At 42.7% G+C, this 16080-nt stretch overlaps 1 protein-coding gene across 8 annotated transcripts in view; it reads right to left on the bottom strand.

Annotated features, from left to right (window-relative positions):
- The window catches only part of SAP130 (Sin3A associated protein 130), a 119838-nt gene extending 103997 nt beyond the window's left edge, over positions 1 to 15841 (bottom strand). For 4 of the 8 annotated variants that reach the window (XM_037849050.1, XM_037849056.1, XM_037849052.1 and 1 more), the window contains exons 1-7: positions 14911 to 15045; positions 14027 to 14144; positions 7367 to 7599; positions 6494 to 6652; positions 5280 to 5391; positions 3172 to 3296; positions 1404 to 1528 (exon numbers count right to left, since the gene is read on the bottom strand). In XM_037849050.1, coding sequence (XP_037704978.1) covers positions 1404 to 1528; positions 3172 to 3296; positions 5280 to 5391; positions 6494 to 6652; positions 7367 to 7599; positions 14027 to 14144; positions 14911 to 14973 — 935 coding nt within the window. In that variant the 5' untranslated portion in view covers positions 14974 to 15045. Of the gene's footprint in view, positions 1 to 1403; positions 1529 to 3171; positions 3297 to 5279; positions 5392 to 6493; positions 6653 to 7366; positions 7600 to 14026; positions 14145 to 14910; positions 15048 to 15526; positions 15548 to 15704 lie in introns of those variants that run through there. The other 4 variants (XM_037849054.1, XM_037849055.1, XM_037849053.1 and 1 more) reach the window with 4 other exon arrangements.
- Positions 15842 to 16080: the final 239 nt, after the last annotated feature.

Genomic DNA, 16080 nt, shown 5'->3' with positions numbered 1-16080 from the left:
AAGAAGAAACAAGAAAGACTACCTGAACGCTGCATGCCCCTGGCAAGACCCAGATCCTGCGGCTCTCCCATATTCAGCAGAATGTCTTCATTCCTGACTGTGTCCCTTGTCAGAAGCCTCCCAGATCATCCCTCAGCAACCAGACTTTATCTCCATACGGCTCTTCCCTTTCCAAACCCCCAATCCTTCCACTGCACCCTCTGGACATAAAATCTGTCTGAGCAACAGCCCCTACAGCCTCAACCTCTCCTCTGAACATACCCCTTATCTGCCTGCCCTCAGGACCTTGGCCCACCCTGAGAAGGCTACTTCCTCCAACAGCCTCCTGAAGGGGAGCACTTTTCTCTCGTAAACCTCTTCCCTATCGGTACTATCCCTCGGTCATCTCTTGCAGACCTCTTCCCTCGACTCCAGACTCACAGATCAATCTGTCTTAACATCTCCACTTGGATGCTCAGAAGTCTTCACAAACTTAAAACGTCCAAAACCAAAAGTCTGGCATTTCTCCCCCAAGCCTCCTCCTCCCACTGTCCTCCATCTCCCGTTAATGCCAACTCTACCCTCCTAGCTGGAGAGGCCAAAAAGCCAGGCATCATCCTGACTCCTCTTTCTCTCACACCTCCATGTAATTCTTCAGAGATCCTCTTGCTCTGTCTTCAAAATACACCCAGAATCTGACCATGTCCTTCCATCTCCACCATCATCTCTTCTAGATTACCATCACAGCCTCTTAACCAACATCTCAGCTTCTAACACTGCTGTTCCACTGCAGCCAAGGCGAGCCAACTGAAACTTCAGCCATGGCACTCCCCTACTCTACCAAGGCTTCCCACTGCACTCCCATAAAAGCCCAAATCCTTATGGACATTCACAAGGCCCTAGTGATCTGGATCCCAGTTGTCTCTTAATACCCTGCCACTGTCCTATCACTGGCTTCCTTGCTGCTCCTCATGTGGCAAACACACTCCAGTCTGAGGGCCTTGGCACTTCCTGCTCCCAATACACAGAACACTCTGCTCCCAGATCGCCACTTAGCTTGTCTTAGCATACCTTTCAATTTTCTGCTCAAATGTATTCTGATCAACAAAGTTTTCCCTAATCACCTTAGATGAAATAGTACGTCTCCCTCAGCCTATTTAATTTTTCTCCGAAGCATTTGTCATCATCTAACTATGTATTTATTTGTTTGTCTCATGTCTCTAGCATAAATACACTCAAGGAGGGGAGGAATTTCTGTCTATACCCTGCTTTATCCCCAGTATCTATAATAGCACATGGCTCATTTAAAAAAAAAAAGCTCTCAATAAGTCTTTATTGAGCTAAAAAGAGAGAGAGAGAAAGGAAAGAAAAAGGAAGGGAAGGAAGATGGCCTGATGGCTCCATCTTCATATCCCCAAATATACCTAAGTGTTGAATCAGTAGCATGTGCTGCTGTTGTCGTAATGACTGGGGACTGAGCTCTGGTGGCTGAGACGGTGGCTACCACGGCAGGAGGGATGGTGTTAGAGGTGGTCACAGGTGGGCGAGACTACGAAGAGAAGAGAGAAGATATTTCACATCAAACAAAACCAACACAAGATATAGAAAGCTAAACACTATGAGTATTGTATGAAAACCGAGCCTCCTTAGTAATGTGTTTCTGGTCATATGAAAGTAAATTCTTACCATTTTGATACTAAAGAATTCTCTTTTCAGAGAGCTTGTTATAAGACCAAAAGTCAGAATTATCAAAAAAATTCTATTTTGGTTGGAGAGTACTCCACAGTCCTTCCTTCTGAATCTGCCCCAATGTTACTCTAACCTGGGCTCTGATCCGTCAGATCTGGCATTTCCACAGATGTGCTACTGGTCCGGGTGCAGACATTTTATGCTGACACACAAACGAGTGCCTTCCACAGAGGCCTACTGGCTGGTGGACAGAGCTCTTGGCTCTTGGGACATTCAAGTTATCATGCTAAGGGCAAAGATCTGATAACAGCACCTTTTGCCAGTGGAAAGCTCCGGGTGCCAGTTGCTTCCTGGATGCTTTCACCTGGATGTGCTGCATTACCACTACACCTGATAAATGAGTTCCACAGTGGGTGTTACTGCTCTTCCACTGTCATTCTTCCAGTTACCTGAACTCTCCTGATTGTGTCTGCTTGCTTGACCCTGCTACATACAGTTAAATCACCAAACTCTGCCCATTTTTAATCCCTGGTTTTTCACCTCTAGCCCTGTTATCTACTGCTTCTCATCTCATACCAGGGCCACTGCAGTATCTTCCTCACCAGTCATCTCCCTGTCTTGGGTCTCCTCTTTCTGCAATCCTTCATATATACTCCCAGGGGACTCATCACCCCACCCCACCCCCCAATTGTGTGTTCTTGGCCAACGAGGGGTTTTGTTTTAATTTGAAAGCTTTAGGCTAGAAATGTAACACCCAGTGCCCAATCAGTACCTTTTCTTAATGTCTTAAACCCAGCTGCTTCACACATACCACCTTCCTGGCAGCCAAAGGCAGGTGTATTTCCAAGCCTCTCATGTAATTCAGCTAGATTAATCTTTCAAAGATATTTCTTTGATCATACATTACTGTGTTCACAAAACTCAGTGGTTCTCTGCTGCCTAGAAGTCTGGTTTATATTCTATAGCTCCAAGGCCCCCAAGCTCCCCCCCCAGAAACCATATTATTACCCACTAATATACTACTACAGTAGTACTGAGGCCACAGATTTCCTTGAAAATAAATTGAAAGTCATGGATCATCTTCATGGAAAAACACAGGTATATAGAAAAATACACATAAAACTTTTAGGATCTCATAAAACCCCATCTAAATTAGAAGTCCTCAGTTCTAGCCAGTCAGCCTCACCAACACATCATCCCAATAGGCTAGGACTGTCCCTCTCTTCCTTGCCCTTGTTCATAGTATCTAACCCCTTAAAGCGTCCTCCTCTTTCCTTCGCTGAATCCTCATTACCACACCCATCCCTATAAAAGCCTTCCATACTACCTCTCCTCAAATTCCTACAACCTATCACAACGTATTGTATATAACTCAACCTTTCCTATGTTTTGGCAACTAGAACTAAAGTTACATGAGGTCAAGGAATGCCATGGGGCTGGCAGATGGAGTAACTCTGAGTCGGTCCTGAATGCTTGCTGGCTGACCACCCGACCTTGACATGCCTGGATTGGCTGGTGAAGGATGTGCTGCACGGCCGGCTGAGCCGTAGCAGCATTTGGCAACTGGGAAGTTGGCCTCAGGACCGTGGTTACTTTAGAGCTGGACATCACAGCAGCAGCAGCTGCACCTGAAAAGAAATTTTACTAATTAGTTTGGCTTATGGGCTCAAGACTTAAATAGATCCAATTTAATCCCCTAGGGTGATCACTACAATAATTTCTAAAACTCAGTTATGTCAGTGCTCCTCAAACATTTTAGCTTTAGGACACCTTTTACATTCTTAAACATTACTGAGGACCTCCAAAAAGCTTCTGTTTATGTTTATTACATCTACAATTTTTATCATAAATTTTATGCTGAAAAAAATTTTTAAGTATTTATTATTTAAGTAAATAAACACTTAAAATAGATATTTAATGAAAACATTTACATTAAAATATTCAGTGAGAAAAAAACAGTGTTTTATATTTTTACAAATGTCTTTTAATCATTGGCTTCAAGGAAGACAACTGGATTCTCCTCTGTGTTTCTGCATTTAATCTATTGTGATATATTGTTTTGGTTAAAGTATCTGAAGAAAATATGCCTCATACAGACATGTAGTTGGAAAAGGGAAATATCTGATAGTTTTTTTCAGATAGTTGTCAATATTCACCAAAACTCAGTAAGTGGTAGTTTAACAAAGGTGAGTTCTTGGCAACGTGAAATCTGAAACCGTATCAATGAGTTTTTCGTAATCTGTTATGTTAAAATCCACTTAATTTAAAAATCCACTTTGAATGACTCTTTTACTCATGCATGACTTTACAACATCCTGTACTGGTCATCTGGAAAGTACTGGTTCTCTGAGTTATGCAGATCACCTAACTGTTGACACAGCTCAAAAGGTCCCATTCATTAACAGCACCACCAATCTCATTAGAAAAGTACTGGGAAGCTGTCAAGCTCACAGTGGAAGACAGCAGCTTTCCAAAATTCTAATTTTCACTTGGATTTTATGACAGGCATCAAATACCAGTTGTTTTCCTTGAGAAAATGTCTGTCAAATTCCAAAGCCTAAGTAACCTTGGTGCGTCCATCTTGCTTTCAAGTAAAAAATACTGTTCCCTGAAAACAGCAGCTAACAGAGTTCACAACTCAAATATATGCACAAGGGTTGTTCCTCCAGACAATCATCGTATGTTAGTGTTCAGCAGAAATGCTTTATGTGTACTTCGCATCTCATCACACAGAAAATTAAGAAGACGTGCTCAAGAGTTGAGATTTGATAAAATTAATAATTTCATGGCTTTCTTAAGAACATTCTTAAATGAAAGGAAACTGGCTTTCTTTCTTTTTTTTTAAACTGCAGCTACGCAACAGTGAAGGACACAATGGCCAGTCAAGTTTGGTGCCACCGCCTTGGTTTGTGCTAAGGTGCCTGCAGTCTCACCACCAAAAGCACCATAGTTCACTTTAACCTTCAGGGCCTTTGCACCATCAGGGCAATGTCAATGCATGGGAAAGGCAAAAAACATCTCAATGTTTTTACAATACCATCAAAGAATTTGTGGGCCACACTTTTGACAACCACTGTGCTATATGATGACCAGGTAAACCTCATTTTGCATTTAATCTGATTTTGCCAACAATGAGTGTACATTCTGCAGTAGAAGTTAACAATTTCTGCTGGTCAGTGAGTTAAGAAATCTCATCAAAAAATTTACCTATGATAACTTCATAGTAAAAATAAATAAATTTTATAGCTACACGAGTAAAAAAAATTTGAGAAGCCATTATCGCCAAACATTTACAATATTCAGTATTAATATATTTGACTTATTTATTAAAAATGAACTCCACGTTTAGACTACCAGAGCTTTGAGGAGATCCCCAGTATAATTTGCACTGCTTTAGGTTTCTACACACATATATCCACACACACAAATTTTCTGTGCTATGTCTACAACGAGCACACATGCTGGAAATGTGTGCTGCTCTAAGTTGATTCCTCCTGTCCTGCAACTTTACTAAGCATGATCCTGGATACTGTCTGTGTTACTGTATCTTCTACCAGATGAGCTTGTGACATCATCGCATTGTGAGAGTCTGAAAAGATCATGCGGTCTACCTCGAGGTAAATGCGATGCTCCAATGTGAAGAGGGGGCCCGGGTGCACTGCTGCGGATGATTGACATCTGCACGTTGGTGGTCATGATGTGATGCAGGTTACTGGGATGTCCCTGCAACAAAAAGGACACAATGTCATCTTCCTATGCTTGGTTGTTCCCTAGCCACTGCTTCTAGGAGGTCTGTTACTACCAAATGTGGATGGTCTATTCAGGTAGTAAGCATTCAAAGGGAAAGGATGAGGGTGCTATACTGCAGAATGGCCTAGGCAAATAGCCACTAAAGTGACCATGAGGACCTATCACCTGCTTCTGGCCCATTTGACTGTCCTGTTTTAGAAACCCTCTTCAATACTAGTCTTCCACACTTGCCTCCTCTGTCCTGGCCAAATATGCTTATTTTTTCCCATTCTCACTATTCCTCTACATGTCTCTGCATGCATCCATTCTTTGATGCCACAGAGGATTTCTAAGAAATTTCAGTCAACATACAAGAACTTATTTCCCCAGCTCTCTGGTTCACCCCTTAAATGTCCCTTCCTCACATTCTCCGAACCTCTGCTACCACTGCTACTTGTTGGGGTTCCAGTACTTCCAGGAGTACTCAAAAGCATGATAAAAGGAAAAACAAAGTTCATCTTTCTGGAATACCAATTTTTCTTGGAAACATAAAGGAGCTTTGAGATTTAGTTCTTTCAAGTAATTTGAAATATTTGAACACCAAATCAAATACACATTATAGAGCAGGACTGCAAAATTTCAAAAAGCATTTAAACTAAAACAGGCAGCTTCAAAATAAATGTTCATGTCTAGTGTGCTGCCTGAGCAAACCCACCAGTCTCCCAAGAGATACAAATTCACCATCCCCAGAGAAAAACGTGAAGCAGCACTGCCCTTCAGTCCTGCTGCGAGGCCTTTCTGATCCCATGGTAGTTCCCTGCTTAGACAAGGACCCTCTGACTGCCATTTGCATCTTGCAGGGAGGGGGTGCCTACCACATAGCAGATGCTCAGTAAATGGCAAAGACCACTATGCATCAAGATTCCACTCTTTACAGCTATTCTTCTTTCTCAATCCCACTACCTGACCCTGCAGCTATCAGTCACCATTTAGTTTTTTATTCAGTACAGTGCTTAATGTACTGCTCGCATTCAGTAAGTATTAATCAACAGTCTGGCACCTCAGTTCAAAATTAGTAAATTAAGAGGAAAAGAACCTGTTGCCCACTGATTGTTGCCACAGGAATGGCTGAAGCTTGAGGGATGCTGCTCTCCATGGTAACGGTGACCTGCCCTGGAACCTTGGGGGGTAATGACAAGGTAGAAGGTGGAGCAGGAGCAATGGGACGGCTAGGTATGGTGGGCTTCGGGGGCGGCTGCAAACAGAAAACCACATGAAACATATCAATAGCCTTTTACCAGTGAGGCATTTTCATTCTTTACTAAAAAGTACCAAGATCAAACCCGAGTACGCAGTGAAAGATTCCAGAAGTCGTATGTATTTTCTCACAGTGTCACAGTTTTCCATTTACGTACTAACATTGCCATTTTACAGATGAGGAAATACACAAAGCAAGGCTAAGTGACTTGCTCAAAGACACACAGAGAGTAAAAAGCAGAACTGGGAATAGAGCCCATATCTGCATGGCTCACAGCCTGTGCTCTTTCTTCTACACAATGCAGTCTCCCAAATTTAGGTGGAAGTAAACAAAACTCCCAGTAACTGAAACATAACCATACAGTAATTCAGCAAGGCGATTTTCTCAGATACCCCCAAATTAGCAAGCAATTAAAACAAAACCCTGGAGAAGAGTGCCACTCCAAGATAAAAGCTGATTTAGCGTGCCCACGGCTTGAATAAAATATCCAAATGTATAATAGAAGAGACCCTGTGATGCCAACTGTCCAGCAGCACAAAACTAGCTGATGCAGAAGAGTAGGGATGGGAGCTAGAGAAGAGCCAAACTAACATGTCAAAAAGAGAAAGAAAGTATGATCCCAGGATACAGCCTAAGATAGCGTAAAAAGGGCTGTAAATATCAGCCAGCCTTTAGCTGTGATTTAAGGTCAAGTTTTAGCTTCTCCATTACCTTCATAAGTCCCTCCGAAAATGACAGTGGCACTGCAGGCGTCAGATGTGCTGGGGGGGCCGTGACTGTGACGGGCGCACCTGAGGCGACATGGTGTGTGGACAGCATCTGGACCTGCGGGTAGGGCCTCACCACCACAGGCTCCTGCTTCTCCTCCCGGGACTGCAGAGAGCTGCTGGAGCCCATGTGCTCCCTAGCAGTGACTTCAGCATCTCGACTGGATTCATCATTGACTAACAAAGACAGTAAGGGTTAAACAGTGTCATATCGGCCCCCCAAAGGTAACTAATACAGCTGCACATGCCAGACGGCACCTGTAGCAAAGTTGCAATGTTGACAAAGGGATCGTTTCCTTGCGAGATTTTGTTAACAAGGAGAATTTCAGCACTGGGTTCCTGTAAGGATGTCAGACCTCAGAGACGCAAACGTGGACTAGAGGACTTGTTCTGGATATTATGTCTTTCCCACCCCCATGAACAAAATGCCTGGCAACTATCTAAAAGGAGCTCAAAGAGTTGAATGTGTAATATAGGTTATAAGACTATTCTACATAAAACACTAATGTAAACAATTATAAAAACACAGCATTAAAAGGAAATTTAAGGAAGGACAGTTCAGAATCCAAGAACATATAATGTTCACAACAAATTTCTCAGTTAAAATCCCTACAAAGAGAGAATGTGGCAATATCTGTCATGATTACAAAGCAAGCATCTTTTGAGACTCGACAATTATACTTACAGGAATTTATCCTACAGAAACACAGTAAATATGTGAAAAGAGTTATGTACAAGGTTATGTATTCATTTTGCCATTTTTATGATAAATGATTTAAGAAAACCTACATGTCCATCGATAGGGAACTGGCTATAAAATTATCCCACTATGGAATACCATGTCACAATAAAAATAAAATGAGGATGCTTTTTAGGTACACACATGGAATGATCTGTAATACACATTAAATGAAAAAAAGCGAGGTATAGAACTATGAAAAGGGAAATAAAATCAACACACATGTATTCACTGAAATTTGTATATGGACAACCTATTTCCAAAATTATCTTGGTTGCTTAGAGGGAGAGAAAGTAGATGACTGGGGGTCAGGAACAGGAGAGATACTTTTTGACCATGCTTTTTTTCCTTTTGGAATTTTGAACCAAGAGAACGTTAACTTAATAAATTAAGTTAAAAAAAAAAATCAAGAAACAAATAATAATGTAAGAAGGAAGGAGAGTTCAAGAAAATATTAACTGATATTTGCCAATCATTTTTCCAAAATAAAATTAATATTATTATTCTGAACATAAAGATAATATACAATGACATAGAAAATTTTAGTAATATGGAACAAAGTACAAAGGAAGTAAAGCTCCCCCCGAAATCTATCCCCAAAGTTACCCAACAGTTAATAGTTTGAAAAAATCTTCATACTTTTCACCTCTTTTCAGTTTGAGGTAGGTTTCTATTTAATTTTTTATTGAGGTATAGCATACATGGAGATAAGTGCCTGAATGTTAGCTGTGCAGTTTAATGAATTTTCACAAACTGAATGCACCTATGCAAACAGCACAAGAAACAGAACCTTGCCAGGCCCCAGATGCTCCCTGTTTGGCTCCATTTCATTACCATCCCTCCCAAGGACACCCACTACCCTACCTTCTACTGCAATGCATTAGTGTTGTCTATTTTTGAACTTTATATAAATAGACTCATAACAAATGAACCCTGTTGTGCCTTGCTTCCTTCACTAGAGATGCAAGATCTATCCATGCTATTGCATATAGCTGTAGATGGTTCATTTTCAATGGTGTCTAACTGCCACTGCATGAATAAACCTCAAATTTTCTACCCACTTTACTGTTAATGGGCATTTGGCTTGTTTTCAGTTTTTTGCTATCATGAACACTAGTGCTACGAATGTTCCTGTGCATGTCTTTGGTGACTGTATGCACCATTTCTATTGGCTATATACCTACAAATGGAATTGCTGAATCATATACAATGTACAAAGCAGCACTTTTTTAAGACTAAATGGAATTCCATTGCATAGATATACTACAGCTTTTTTAACCACTACATCATTGAAAGGTTTTTTGGTTAGTTCCAATTTTTTTGCTATTATCAACACCGTGGCTGAATAAAGAGATCTTTGAGCCCTTGTCCAATGATCTCTTCAGGAAAAAAATTCTGAAAGTAAAAGTGCTGAGTGGAAAGACATATTTTATATCTTACTGCATACTGACTTTTTCCCTAGATCATTCAGAAATTTTTGAATCTGATTTTTAAAATCACTTTGTTGAGGTAGTTCACAAACAATATAATGGCTATTCTAAGAGTAGAGAGGTCGATTATTTTTTTTACCAACATCCTCACCAATACCTCAGAGCAGAAGGACTGGGTCAAATTGGCAAGTAAATGTTGAACATTATAATAAATTGCCAAAAGTGGTTTTACAACTCGTCAGCCTTGTGTGAGTGTTCCGGCTGCTCTTACTCTCACCGACACCTGATCTACAGCCTGCTAGTGGTTGTCTCTCACTGTGATTTTCATTTCAGGCTCACCAGGTTGAACATCTTTTTTAAAGGATCACTGGCCATTTATACACGTATTCTTTTGTGAGGTGTGTGTTCCTACCTTCTGTCCAATTTTAATCTTTATATATCATAAAATTCAGTAATCATTTGTGTAAAATTAGGCAAAATTTCACAAAAGTATACAGTAGCACAACCACAAGAAAATCATGATATGGAACATTTTCCATCACTCCAGCAAGTTCACTCATGCCTCTGTGCTATCAATTTCCTCCTTCCCATCCCTACTCCCTAGAAGTCACTGACCTATCACTAGGGTTTTATCTTCTCTAGAATCTCATATAAATGAAATCAGACAATATGCAGTCTGTGGCTTCTTTCTCTTACAATGCCTTGGAGGTGGGTAATGGAATTTAGTTCCTTTTTATTGCTGAGAAGTATTCCATAGTACGAACATAGTATAGTTTGCTTATCCAGTCACTGGTGGATGAGTATTGGGGCAGTTTCCACTTTGGGACTATTATGAATAAAGCTCCTATAAACACTCAAGTACAAGTCTTTGCATGAACATATATTTTCATGTATCTTGGGAAAATACCAAGGAAAGGGAATATTGGGGTCATATGGAGAGTGTGTGTTTTCCTAAGTGGCTAGAGCATTTTGCATTCCTACCAACAAATGTATAAGAGTTCTACTTGCTCTAGGTCCACACCAACACTCCGTACTGTCAGTCTTTCTAATTTTAGTCATTCTAGTAGATGTACAGTAGTTATCACTGTTTAAATCTGCACTGCCCCAAGGATTCATGATGTTGAGCATCTTTTCATGTGCTCCTTTGGCATTCACATATGTGTTTTGGTGAAATGTCTATTCAAAGATTTTGCTCACTTAAAAAAAAATCAGGTTGTTTGTCCTCTTACTATTGAGTTGTAAAAGTTCCATATATATTCAGGATATAAGTCCTTTGCAGATATATCTGTTATGAAAATCTCTCATTCTGTCGGTTTTAATTTTGATGAAGTCCAGTGAATCAATTTCTAATTTTACGAATAGTGTTTTTTGTGACCTAGGCAATTTTGGCATACCCCAAGACTGCCAACAGTTTCTCCCACATTTTCTTCTACAAATTTTAAGTTTCACAGTTAGGTTCATCATACATTTTGAGTTAATTTTTGTGTATGGTGAATGTAAAGGTCAAAATTCATTTATTTCCATATGGATATTCTGTTGTTTCAACACAATTTTGTTGAAAAGACTATCATGTCCCAAGTGTATTACCTTTGCAATTTTGTAAAAAAATCAATGTGTGGGTTTATTTCTGGATCTCCATTCAGTTCCACTGATCTGTATTTCTATCATTACCATACAGTCTTGATTAATGTACACTTATAGTAAGTCTTGGAATAAGGTAGTATACTCCTCCAACTTTTTTTTTTTTGAGGGGGGGTGTCAAAACTCCTTTGGCTACTCTAGGTACTTTGGATTTCTGTATCAATTTTAGAATCAGGTTGACAATTTTACAAAAGAGGCTGCTGAAATTTGTTTAGGATTTCTTTGAATCTATAGATCCCTTTGGGTAGAACTGATACCTCAAAAATACTAAGTCTTTCAATCCATGAATATGAAATACCTTTTCATTTTCTAGGTCTTCTTTATTTCCTCTAAGCCATGTTTTAGTTATCAGACTAAAGATCTTGCACATACTTTGTAAAATTTATTCCTATGTATTTAATGCTTTAAAAAAATGTATTGTGGTAACACATACAAAACACAATTTCTCATTTTAACAACTTTCAAGGGTAAAACTCAGCAACATTAATTACGGTCACAATTTTGTGCTCCAATCACCATTTCATGCTTTTTTTGATGTTGTAAATGACATTAACAATTTTTCACTGTTCACTGCTAGTATTTAGAAATAACTGTACACTGAACTTGTATCTTACTTAGGGAAAACTTTTATATACTTTTTTTTAATGCAATTTAAGGAATAAACTTCCATATACATAAATACTCTTCAGAAGTAAACTTAGAAATACTTTGGTCTAAATCAATTAAAATCCTTTTCATTTAACCAACAAGATTTGACAGCAATTATTGCTTATTAACACTTTCTTAAATGAGATGTTTAATTCCTCGCAAACAATAAGTGTTCAAAAATATTCTTTTTAACTATGCTCCTTTAAATTATCCTGTAGTGAATTTATCCCAAAGATAAAATACTGTCAAACATATTTGTTAAGGAATAAAAGAACTTACTGACCACTACCTTGAGCCCTAGTCATAAGTGCAGCCCACACAAAGGTGCCTGAGGCAGACATAACCCCAGCCCTCACGTAGCCTTCAGGCTCGGAGGAGGTCTAACCTGAACTGTGGATGATGGAGTCAGCAAAGATGCCATCAGCAGAGAAAGTGACATCTGAGATGAAACCTGAAGAACAGGAATTAGCCAAAGAAGTGAGTGTGAATAGGAAGAAGGAAGACTGCAACAAAAGGAACCATAAGTACAGAGACCTCTGAGGTTATGAAAATTGGGAATGTTTCATCATTCATTCAGAAATGATTAGATAATATTTAACAGGAGGTATAAAGTAATTTAAAGTATTTGTAAATCTAAAGAGCATGAAAATAAACTGAAAAAAAAATAGATAAAAAAAAAAGCAAAGGGCTGGAAGAAGGCAAAGCAGCAGGAAATGAGGCTGGAACTTTAGACAGGGGTCACCATGCATAAGAGCACAGACAAAGCAATCAAAGATGATGCCTGACGACCGTATAACTATATAGCTTATATGGTGTGACCATGTGATTGTGAAAACCTTATGGCTCACACTCCCTTTACCCACTGTATAGACAAACGAGTAGGAAAAATGGGGCCAAAAAGTGAGTATTATGGAGGAGGGGGATATGGGACGTTTAGAGTGCTCTTTTTACTTTTACTTTTATTCTTATTTTTATTTTTTGGAGTAATGAAAATGTTCAAAAATTGACTGTGGTGATGAATGCACAATTATATGATGATGCTGTGAACAACTGTTTTACACTTGGGATGACTGTATGATACGTGAATATATTTCAATTAAAAAAAGTAAATGGGGGCAGGAGGGCTATGGGAGGCTTTGAGTGTTCTCTTTTACTTCTATTTTTACTCTTATTTTCATTCTTATTTTTTGATGAAAGTGTTCAAAAATTGACTGTGGTGTTGAACACACAACTATATGATAAAATTGTAAACAACTGTTATACACTTTGGATGACTGCATGGTATGTGAATATATTTCAATAAACTTACATTAAAAAAAAAAAAAAGATGATGCCTGAGCTTCTGGTTTGAGCAATAGTAGAAGGTGGTGCCACTTACCATCATAAGGAACACAGAAAAAGGAGGGCTTCATTTTACTTTGCAATGCCACCTTTTGATTTGATACAGAGCAAGATGAGAAAGAGAACATTTGAGAGAGTATCAAGAGAAGACTGAAAGGCAAGGAACGTTCCTCCTCTGACTCCCAAGCACATGCCATCTAAGCAGGGCTTTGCAGGCCTCTGCAACCACAGCACTACTGGCATGTTGGGCCAGATGCTTCTTTGTTGTGCAGCTTGCCGGTGCACTGCAGGAAGGTCAGCAACAGCCCTGGCCTCTGCCCACTGATGCCAGTAGCACCCCCCACTGGGACAACCAAAATGTCTGCAGACACTTGACAAACATTTCTTAGAAAGCAAAATCATCCCCCACTAAAAAACAGTGATGCACAGCACTCAAAAGGTGCCCAACCAAAACTCTAAATTTGCATATAGACTTTTTAACCTCTTTTCCTAGATACTAAATTCCTAAAAGGCAAGACATATCCTTTACATATCTTTGGCTCCCCCATGGTGCTATTACCATACTTCTGGGCCTTGAATAGGAGCACATTAATCCATTTAAAAAATACTTTCCTTATAAGTGGCATGTTTACTATGGTGCATGTGAATGAAGTGGTTAAAAAAGAAAAAAATCTTGCTTACTGTAATATATCCTTTCCTCAAATTAAAATTACGTGGTATTTACTGATATTTTAGGAGGAATCTGCTAATTTTTAAATTAGAAAACTGGCAACACTCTCATATAGTGTAGTGTTACACATCTTACCTGCAACAGTTGGGTTTATCAATCCTGCAGAACCAGTGTTTGAAATCTGTGAAGGAGCTTGGCTCAACCCAGTGGAAGGGGTTCCTAATCGAGGAAACTGTTGAGAACTCATTTCCACCTGCAGTACATATAGTCAAATGATTATTGCTGGATTCTGAGATTAGAATCAATACTGGGAAACTATTATCTTTCCTTAAAAAAGCAAGTGCAACATCATTTCTCTAATAGAAAAATCACTTGTGATGGATACACAGTGCAGAAATCATCTAAATTCTGTAAGTTTTTGATGTGCACAGGCTCAATTAGTACTAAAATCCTCTGAGCAGTGCTGGGGGACAATGTGACCCTCTAAATACTTGTGGAATTGCCACACTAAGAAATCGACGTTGAATCCGGTACAAGAGCCACACGACAGCTACTGACATGATGCACGTGTGTCTGTCTATGCAAAGTTTTAGGAAAATAACATGTCTCTGTGGAAGGTTTAAACCTCACACTAAGGTAAAGAGAACGATGATCAACCTGCCATAGGAGAATTGAGAGAGGAAGGGCCGGATCCTGAGAGGATCAGAAATGGTATATCAAGACCTGACCCGAAAGAAATTCTGGAATGCTTTTTTTGTAGAGGCCTCCATTTACGGATTTCCTTTTTTCCCCCGTTTCACAGACTCCAGCGAGCGCGATGGACCCGAGACCTTCAGTCATACTCGTGCCCCACTTTCCCCGCAGGAGCCAAGCTCTCCTGATCTCCCCCGTTCATCTGCAGGCGCACCCCCAGCCCAAAGTCCACTGCAAAGAGCGGCGGACACAGGTTTCCAACCGCGGGGGCTCCAAAGCTCCGTCTCGGGGGTGGGGGGACCCAGGGACAATCAGCGCCCGGGTACCTGCAGCCTCCGCCCGCCGCCAGCTCCTATCTCGTCGGGCACTGGGGGCCGCGGGGGCCCCATGCCGCTGGCGGAGCTGGGCGAGGGTAACGGAGAGGACGCGGACCGAGCGCGCCGCTGTCCAGCCCCGCGGGGCGCCCTCGCCCCCGCCGCTCGGCCGCCTCCCGGCTCCCGGCCCGCGTCCCCCGCCCTCCCCCCGCCGCCCATTGGCCCCGCGCCGGGCGCGTCACCCGGAGCCAGCGCCAATCCGCCGCGGCCGCCGCGCTCCAGACCCGCCCCGCCCTCCCGCCGACGGCCGGCCAATCAGGCGCGAGCCTCGCCGGGGCGCCCCCGGCCCCTCGAGCCTGAACCAATGGCCGCAGCAGACAGGCGCTCCTGGTGGAGGGGGCGGGGAGCGGGCAGGCCCCGCCTCGGCCGGGTCTGAAAGCAGCGGGCGCAGGGCCCGGATGTGGGGAGTCACTTTAAACTGCTTCAGGAGCCAAACTCCCCGGGCCGCTGGCCCGCCCGCGCCCCCCAAACCTCTGCTCTCCGCCCAGGCTCCGGCCCGCCACGCCCCCACGCCCGGCCAGCCCGGCCCTCCCAGCCGCCGCTCCCCTCCCCGCCCGGGACGCCGGACCCTCAGGCCGGCCCAACCGCCGTGCCCAAGTGGCGAAGGAGCCCAGGTCCGGGATAGGGACGACGAGACCCGCTGCCCTTCCCCGGGGACGCGCGGCGGGACGGAGGCTGCAGCCCGGCGCGGCGCCCCGCCCCCTCGCCTCCTCCCCTCCCGGCCCCGGCGCCCGTCCCGCCATGACCTGGGCTCTGCGCCGAGTGGCCGTCCCGCTGCCTCGAGCTCTCCTCCGTGCGCCGTCCGCCTCCGGGTCCGCCGTCCTCAGGCTCCGGACCCGCCGCCGCCGCCGCCGCTGCCGGGGCGCTAGCACTCTGCCCCCCACCCCTCAGCCCAGCGCCGCTGCTTCCGCCGCCGTAACGAGACCCCCGCCGATTGGCCGCAGCTGGCCCCGCCCTCCCCGGGGGAGGCCAATCGCCACTCAGTGTGAGCGGGAGAGCGGACGGGCCCGCCTCCCGGGACTTCGTCTGCTTCTGGGAAATGTAGTCCGCGGCGTCGGGAGGGCGGGCCGGGAGGGAGGTGGTGAGCGCCGGGGCGGGGCCTGCCGGCAACTCGGGCCCCGG

Source organism: Choloepus didactylus, chromosome 9, assembly GCF_015220235.1.
Source record: "Choloepus didactylus isolate mChoDid1 chromosome 9, mChoDid1.pri, whole genome shotgun sequence".
In the NCBI taxonomy this organism is placed as follows: Eukaryota; Metazoa; Chordata; class Mammalia; order Pilosa; family Megalonychidae; genus Choloepus; species Choloepus didactylus.
The sequence above is the reverse complement of the archived record's forward strand: the minus strand, read 5'-3'. Positions and strand labels throughout refer to the sequence as shown.